A 9,298-nucleotide genomic window follows, 5' to 3' on the forward strand; every position below is an offset into this window, starting at 1 on the left:
GAATGTTAGCATGCCTTTGTATTGCTCCATGGTGCGACCATACCTTGAATACTGTGCACAGTTCTGATCACTGCATTGCAAAAAGGATATAGCATATTTAGAAAAGGTACAGAGAAAGGTGTCAAAAATGATAAAGGGGATGGGATAACTTCTCTATATGGAAAGGCTAATGAGGTTAGAGCTCTTCAGTTTGGAGAAGAGACAGCTAATGGGAGATATTATAGAGGTCTATAAAATACTGAGTGGAATGGAACAGGCAGATGTGAATTGCTTGTTTATGCTTTCTAAAAATATAAGAACTAGGGGGCATGAAATGAAGCTGCTAAGTATAAAAATTTTAAACACATCAGTGAAAATATTTCTTCTTCGAAGACAGGCAGGCATAATATTCTCACATGTGGTTGATGTCATCAACAGAACCCCGTATGGACACTACCAAGTGCACTATCACTTTAAATCTTTAGGCAGTGCCCATACCACACATATGCTGGTGCCTTCCTGCCTGACATCATCTCATGGGACCTACAAATATTTGTTTTCCATGGAGCTGAGAATCTGTGTCTTCAGTATGTCAATCCTTTGCTGCATTTTTTTTGTGCCTTTCCATACTTATTTTTCAGTATTTTCCTCATATTTTCTTGTTTTTATCATGTTCCAGTATATTACCTAAATTTGGTTCATTTTTGTCAATTTTTTTATTTTGGCCTTTGGGCCACTCTGAGTCATTTTTTTTTTGTGAGAGTATTGACTATTTTCAGTAGCCTAGTTACTTTTCCTCCCTGGGCCATTGTGCCCGTTGACTTAGTATCACCCTTTTTCTACTACTAATTATTTCTATAGCACAGCTAGACGTACGCAACATTGTACATTAAAATATACAATAGACAGTCCCTGCTCTGTAGAGCTTACAATCTAATCAAACAAACAGGACAAGGAGGGGGGTTAGGGAGGATGCTGTATAAGCGAGTGGGGGTTAGGAATTGAAAGCAACCTCAAAAAAGTAAGCTTTTAGCCTGGATTTGAATACTATCAAGGATGAAGCTTGATGTACTGATCTGGGTAGTCTGTTCCAGGCTTATGGTGCAGCAAGAGAGAAAGGAACATACTCTGGAGTTGGCAGTAGAGGAGAAGGATACAGATAAGAAAGACTTGCCCAATGAATGGAGTTCCAAGGGAGGAGAATAGGGAGAGATAAAGAGGAGAGAGATTGAAGAGCTGCACAGTGAATGCACTTGTAAGTCAATAGAAGAAGTTTGAACCGTATGCAGTAATAGATAGGGAGTTAATAAAGTGACTTGAGAAGAGGCGGTGATGTGAGCATAGTGACTCTGGCAGAATATAAGTCATGTAACAGAATTTTGAATGGATTGAAGCAAAGAGATATGGTTACGTGGAAGATCTGTGAGATGCAAGTTATAAGTAGTCTAGGCAAGAGGTGATAAGAGTGTGCTCAGAGAAGAAGGGTCGGATTTTGGTGATATAGAGAAACTATAGGTTTTAGCAGCCTGTTGGATTTGTGCATAGAAAGAGAGATAGGAGTCAAAAATGACTCCAAGGTTGTGAGTTGATGAGACATGGGGGATAAGAGAGTTATCCACTGAGGTAAAGAGTGTGGGGGAGGGAAGCAGAAGTAAGTTTAGGTAGAAAAATGAGTAACTCAGCCTTAGCCATGTTTAGGCAGAAATATTAGACAGGTAGGCTGAGAGTCGGGTCTGAATTCCTGTAGAGATTTCTGGTTTAGAGAGGTAGATTTGGGAGTCGTCAGCATAGATGTGATATTGAAAGCCATGTGAGGCAATCAGAGCACCAAGGGAATAAGTATAGATGGAGAAAAGAAGGGGTCCCAGAACAGAGCCTTGAAATACCCTGACTGATAGTGGGATAGCAGTGGAGGAGGATCCACTACTGCATACACTAAAAGTGCAATGTGAGAAATAAGAAGAGAACCAAGAAAGAATAGAGCCCTGAAATCCAAGAGAGGACAGTGTATCAAGAAGAAGGTGGTGGTCTACAGTGTCAAAAGCAGACTATAGATCAAGGGTGTCCAACCTTTTGGCTTCCCTTGGCCGCATTGGCCGAAAAAAGCGTTTCTGGGGCCGCACAAATGCGCAAACACTGCTCCAAGACAGAGGAGGGAGCCGGCAAGACGGTAAACACCCGGGTCAGCAGATGAAAATACTGCATCGCCCTCGACCGGGGCCGCACAAATTACTTCAAGGGGCCACAGGTTGGACACCCCTGGTATAGATCAAGAAGAATGAGGACAGAATAGAAGCCTTTAGATATTGCCAGGAACAGGTCATTGGAGACTTTAGCAAAGGCAGTTTTCATAGAGTGCAGGGGGCAAAAGCCTGATTGGAGTGGTTCAAAAATAGCTAGAGATGACAGAATGGTGAACATCATGTTTAGGTAGCTTGGATAAGAAGGGGAGGAGGGAGTTGGGGTAATAGTTGGAAGGGCGGGTAGGGTCCAGTGAAGGTTTTTTCAGGAGTGGTGTAATGACAAGTTTAAAGACATCAGGGACAGCTGCAGAAGAAAGTGATAGATTGAGGATGTGACAGATGGAAGGATGATAGTAGGAGAGAGAGTGCTGAGTAGATGGGTGGGAATCGGGTTAGAGATGCAGGTAGTGAATTTGGAGGAGGAAAGAAAATGTGCAGTTTCCTCTTCAGTGATTTCAGGAAAGGAAGAAAAGGCAGCAGGGGCCGAAGGAGGGTTGACAGAGTGGGCTGGGGGAAGGAGAGATAGAGGTGGCTTGGTTAAGAATTCAAGGTTAATCGTCTGGGGGGAAAGCAATGGAGGAGTTAGAGGTGAGGGCACATTGAATAGAGAGTTCAGTGTGGAAAAGTGATGGCAAGGGTTGGAGCTGAGAGAGTTAGTCAAATGGGTGTAGTAGTCTTGTTTGGCAAGTGAAAGAGCAGAATGAAGATCAAGAGGAATTTGAAATGTATAAAGTCAGCATGAGTATGAGATTTGAGCCAAAGACATTCAACAGACCTGGCCCAGGAGCGTAAGTAGCGGATTTTAGAAGTCAGCTAGGGCTGCTGTTTGGCATGTCTTACAGAACGTGGAGTGGGGGTAGTGAGAGTATCTAGAACAGAGGAGAGAATGGTATTAGAGAAAGAGACAGCTTAATTGACAGACTGGTGTGGCATAGTGGTTGAGAGGAGGGGTGAAACAGTGCAGGAGAGAGTGGAAGAAGATCCTAAATGTATTAGTAGATATTGGCCGGGTCTGGAGGTGAGAGTAATGAATAGTGAAAGTTATCAGATGGTGGTCAGAGAGGGGAAGAACAGGTGTCTCAGCCTTATTGGCAAGAATGTGGGAGATGACCAGTGAATGCAGGAGACTTGGCAGGTTTGATTATGATTATGTATATAAAGTGTATTATAAGTTCTTCTGTAGTACAGACCTGAAGAAAATTTCTCAGGTATGTCATTTTCTGCCACACTAGTGCTCTACTTGTAGTTTAATTTGATTTGGAGACCAAGACCTGATTGATTTTGATGACAATGGGAGAGCAGTAGTAAGACAGTAAGATAATTTTTGGCAGGGATAATTTTTGTTTAGTAAATTATTTAAAAAGGTTACGGATATGTTTCTCTAGTTGGTTCATAGGCTGCAACTAATAAATGTTCTTATGATTTCATTTCAGACCAGGATTAATTTCTCAGCAACCAGCATCAAAGAAAGCCAAAGCCATCAGTTCCAGAAATACCATTGATAAATTTTTTAAATAAAAATAAGTACTATCTTGATATTTAAATAAGGTATATATTACCTTGTATACCTTCCATTGTCAACTGCTTCACTTAAGAGTCCTTTTACTAAGCTGCACTAAGAAATGGGCTTAGCATGTCCTTATATGGGTCTTTTCTGTATGTGAAGCCTGCAAAAGACCTGTTTTCCATTTTTTTTCAATATATTACTATGCACTAATTTTAGCATAAGCGCCTGGCCATTAAAAAAAATTACTGCAAGAGCATTATCGCCACTTATTGAGAAAGCGCTAAAGGCTTTTGTGTTCACCATGCTCTAACCAGTTAGCATGTGATAATTTAGATGTACTAACTGGTTAGTGCAAGAATGCTCACTCTCCGCCTCTAAAACCCTCTCAAAAAAAGAAAAAAATAATTACCATGCACTTAGAGGCTGATTCTGTATAGGACACTGGTTTCAGCAGTTGTCTAAGAAGCGGCTGAGTGTCGCACATCGTGTCTGTCTTAAAGAACAGACACCTTACCCTACCCAATTCTCTAATAAGCCCCATACTGGCGCCGGTTATAGAATCATGCCTGCCTGATCACAAAGATAGGTTGCTCAGCCGCCTACCTTTGCCAAGAGATCCCTTTCCATCAGCTGATCGCAGCAAGGGAATCTCTGATCAGCAGAACTGGCAGGACTCCCCGAAACTGTGGCTTTGGGGAGTCCTGCTGGCTCATCTGATCAGGGGGAAAATACCCCTGCCATGTGGCAGGAGGGATGCCACTCCCTCCTGCCTGAACCCCCTATAAAAAATGGGGGGGATGCTGATCTCGGGAGGGGAGGTCTATGTTGGGGGGTGTCAGGCAGGAGGGAGTAGGCATCCCTCCTGTCGATCTCGGAGATTCGTGTCGGGGGGAGGAGGGTCCTCTGTCACAGCCACCTCAACTGATTGCGACAGGGGTATTTTCCTCCCAATCAGCTGAACAGGCAGGACTCCCCAAAGCCATGGCTTCGGGGAGTCCTGCTGGCTCAGCTGATTGAGGATTCCCATGCTGCGATCAGCTCAGCTGGCCACATCTACTTTTCAGATGAAATGTAGGCCAGCATTTTGCAGGCCTACATTTCAGGCGTCTTTCACAGCTCTTGGGAGAAACATAGGGACGCTTAAACTCATCCAAGGCCACTTCTGGGTGAAACCATGCCCACGCCCAGCCTTGGGTGAGTTTAAGTGTCCCTACGTGTCTTCCTAGACCCGCAACAAACATGGATTTTTTTTTTAAACGCACATCCCAATTGGCTGCCTGATGGCAGTAGGACACCTGTTTGCAGAATCAGGCCCTCAACGAACATAGAATGCTTAGCATGTCCTATGCTAGCTTATTGTTGCTATGTTATGCGCATGCTAGCGCTTTTAAAAGGGCCCCTGAAGTTTTTCCTGTTTTTGTCTACCTGTGTTTCCCTGTAGAAACATACTGGAAGGGTAGTGGGTCTTTCGAAGTAGAAGACTCATCAGCACTTCTAACAGCTTTCCATAGAAAACATTGAGAATTTTATATAGGTTTCTGGTTTTGAACTTAACTAAAACATTTGCATGTTTTCCTAAATGTCAAATTTGGTAAATCTCTGACTCTTTTTTCTGAAGAGTTATTTTATGTACAAACAGATACAAATGGACATTTATATAATTCTTTCCAACATTCCACATGTGGGAAAGTATGATGAAGAAATTAAGCTAATCTATGCATATGCATATCTAATTTTGTCTTTGGATTATTTAGAGCTGGAAATCTTGTCCAGTTCATTTGACTGCACTTAAAGCCTCTCAATTATGGAAAAAGTTTAATTTACTCATTGTGAATCAGGTCTTGTTAATAAAAAAGGCAAAACTTTTATTGGACTCATATACAGACATTTTATCCTTAATAACATGAAAATAAAATGTTTAAAATTATAAAGAATTGTAATCATATTTATGTGGAAATATGCTTTGTACAGTACAGTTTTATATTAAAAAGTTTGTTTAATATATTAAAAAGATTTTAATTGTAAATCTCCTTAGATTGTTTAAAAATGTAACGAATGAATTCTATATAGAAAATGAAAGGGAATAATAAAATTTAATTTTGCTGACGATAAAATGTGTTGTGTCATATTTTATTCTATTCTCATCTCCAAACATGAGTGTGTTGGCTCAATTCAATTATTGTACTCTGCTTCTGCTCTTCAAGTTTACTGGGGCTTGGAATGCTGTAAGACACAGCAATTGGAGGGATGGATGGAGGGATTTCCATGCTTAACATTATGAAAATACCATAATTTGGAGCTATTTTACTAAGCTGCAGTAGAAAATGGCCTTAGCATGTCCTTTCATGGGTTTTCCCATACACACTAAGGCCATTTTCTATTTTTTGTATTAATGATCATGTATTGTTTCCACGAGCATGCGGCCATTAAAAGCAATGAAACGAGCATTTACTGCTACCCATTTTGTAGGTGGTATGGTCTCACGTGGTAATCCTGTGCTAAACAGTTAATGCACAGTAATGTATATGCACTAACTGATTAGCGTAGGCATGCTCTGCCTCCAGGCATGCCCCATCGACTAAAAGATTTTAAAAAATATTTTAGTGCACATAAATTTGGAATGCCCCGCAATAAAAAAGGGCCTCTTTGTGTCTGAGAAAAGTACTGTTTTAGAGGGCAAGAAAGGAATACAAATGACAACAAAAATTATTCTGAAATTATTTCCTTTCTCTTTTCATTTTTTCTCTCTCTCTCCTGTTCTTCTCTGACTTATTGGAACTGAGTTTATATAAACCAGTTAGATGCACTGAGCAACTGTAAATAAATAAAATAAATGATGAATGTGATAATGACCCAAGAGATATTTAAACACATTGAAATTTTGTATATTTCTCTGCCTTTGAATAACTTTATCTCAGACTAGTCTTATAGCCCGTTACATTAACGGGTGCTAGAATATATGTGTGTGTGTCTGTCTTTATTTTTTTTCTCTCTCTCCTTAACCGCTTTCTGTATTTCTGTCTGTCTTTCTTTCTTTTTTTTTTTTTCCTTGGCTATCCACTATCACCCCTTGCCTGCTCACCCTGTCCATTCTCCCTTCATTTTACCTCCCCTGTGTCCACCACCCCATCACTGCTCACTTTATCCAGCAGCAGCCTTCTCCCTTTGTTTTACCTCCCCCTGTCCATCATCACCTCCTTCCTGCTCCCCCTATCCAGCAGTAGGCCTGCCTTCATTTTTCTGCCTCCCCCTGTCCATCAGCACCTCTTCCCCTGTCCATCAACCCCTTTTTCCTGCTCCCCCTGCCTCCCTTCCTTTTTCTGCCCCTCCATTTCCGTGTGCTGCAGCATTTCCCTCCCACCCCACTTCCCTGTGCAGTATTTTCCTCCCCCCATACCTTCCTCCTTAACTCCATGCCCTACCATTCGAAGCCGGCAACAGCAGCAAATTTTAAACGCTGCTGCTGCCTGAAGAAGCCAGGCCTTAACCACAAAGCTGGTGGGGAGGGTTTTAAAATATATTGCGTCGGCGGTGGTGGGGGGAGGGTTTGAAAAGCCAACTTGCCTGTTTTATTGTAAAATGCCGTCCAGGTTCGGCTGTCGCAGCCTGCAGCCGCCGACAGCCGCCGCACCCGACATCCGCCTCGGGGAGGAGGGAGGGAGAGAGAGAGCTTCGCGCGCATGTGCACTCCTACCTGCGGTGCCCTACAGCTCACAGAAAACGGGCGCACACAGGTGGGAGTGCGCATGCGCACCTTAGAGTTTTATTATATTAGATTATTTTACACAGCTCTTTAGGGGTCTTATACTAATGCACGCTAACCAATATAGCATGCGCTAAATGCTAACGCACCCATTATATTCTATGGATGCATTAGCATTTAGTGCACGCTAATCTTTAGCACATGCTAAATTGGCTAGCGCGCCTTAGTAAAAGACCCCTTTTGTTTGGCATATTTAGACCTTTGTTTCAAATTCACTTCACATATCAGAAACTGATTCTTCATCCAAGAATACTTGAATCAGGTGGGTTCTCTAGCTGGGCCTTGTTTACCAAGGACTTACACAATCAAACATTTTGGCTTCTTATTCTTAATTACTTGTTAAATACTGGGTTTTTTGCATTAAAAGTGAAGCGTATGTTGTGCAGATCAGTGAAACAAACTCATAAGAACTCTTTTAAATAAGAATAATAAATATGAAAAGCCATGTTGAGTCGGATCAAAGTTCATCAAGCCCATCATCTTGTCTCTGACAGTGGCCACTCCAGGTCACAAGTACCTTGCTGATCCCAAAAAGTAGATCAGTTTCTCATAGCTCATTCTGAAGGATGAGCAATAGTTCTCCCAAGTCTTCCTGACTAATAATTTTATTTTTTAAAATGTTTTAAATCCGATGAAACAAATGGCTGTCTACCATATCATATACAACTGAAATAAAACTAAAGTAGTGTGATGGGGAAAATTAATAACAGAAAACATGTATACATTTATTATTACAAAAGCAATATAAAAAAATATTAATACAACACCTAATTTCAGATGGAGAAAAACATAGCACTCTCCAAGAACACAAATGAATACTGCTCCCAAAATGTACTCTTCTATGCATTTTGTTTATCTCTTGAATTGTACGTTGCCTTGAACCTAGTTAGGCATAGAGTGACTCATAAATTGTATATTAGATTAGATTTATCCCTTTTCTCAAAACCACGCAAGAGGTTTTTAGCGCTAGCTGGCGCACTGAATTCACTGCGTTGCTCTGACGGTCATAGAGTTCCTATGAGCGTTGGAGCAGCACAGAGCATTCAGCACGCCGGCCGGCACTAAAAACCTCTTGCGCGGTTTTGTAAAAGGGGGGATACTGTACAGTTTTCACCACTAAGACTCTGACAAATGTTACTCCAGTGAGAGATACACAGATTGAAAATCTGATCACAAAGTGGATACAGTCTCTGTTAATAAAACTGTAACAGAAGTTGTGTCTCAAATACACATTTTAAACCACCAAACGTAGGAGGAGTAGACTAATGGTTAATGCAGCAGGCAAAGAACCTGGGAATCCAGGGCAAATTGTTCTATAGCTCCTTGTGACATTGGACAACTCACTTATCCTCCTTAGCCTGTTATAAGCAGATTGTGAGACCATCAGGGACAGAAAATACCTGAGACCCAAATCCTAATAATAAAATACATATCCATTTCCCTCAAGTAATTTATAAATTACAGCACAACTACCCAAACATACATAGCCATGTCAATGTCATTCTCTCAGCTGTCAATTGAAATCATACCATAAACCAAGGTCCAACAAAAAAGAAAGTAGGATAGGACAATGGAAGATCCATAATGAGCCAAAAGGGAGATCCAAAGCAAGAGGTTTATTAATAAAGCACCACAATTAGACCCAAAGGTGGCCTGCCTCAGGGGTCACAGAATCTATTTGTAGAGTGCTGTCAAATTGTTCAGTGCTCTGCTATCCTAACAGCTCTATATATATAATTTGAGGACTTACCGGCTAAACAATGAAGATGCTTTCTCATTCAAATTTCAAGAGTCAACACAAATGTA

The 9,298-nt window shown here is 41.3% G+C and overlaps 1 protein-coding gene across 2 annotated transcripts in view; it reads left to right on the top strand.

Annotated features, from left to right (window-relative positions):
* The window catches only part of POLK (DNA polymerase kappa), a 179,839-nt gene extending 174,002 nt beyond the window's left edge, over positions 1–5,837 (top strand). For both annotated transcript variants that reach the window (XM_033929299.1, XM_033929300.1), the window contains one exon: positions 3,656–5,837. In XM_033929299.1, coding sequence (XP_033785190.1) covers positions 3,656–3,740 — 85 coding nt within the window. In that variant the 3' untranslated portion in view covers positions 3,741–5,837. The remainder of the gene's footprint in view (positions 1–3,655) is intronic.
* The last annotated feature ends 3,461 nt before the right edge of the window (positions 5,838–9,298 follow it).

This window comes from Geotrypetes seraphini, chromosome 1, assembly GCF_902459505.1.
Source record: "Geotrypetes seraphini chromosome 1, aGeoSer1.1, whole genome shotgun sequence".
Classification (NCBI taxonomy): Eukaryota; Metazoa; Chordata; class Amphibia; order Gymnophiona; family Dermophiidae; genus Geotrypetes; species Geotrypetes seraphini.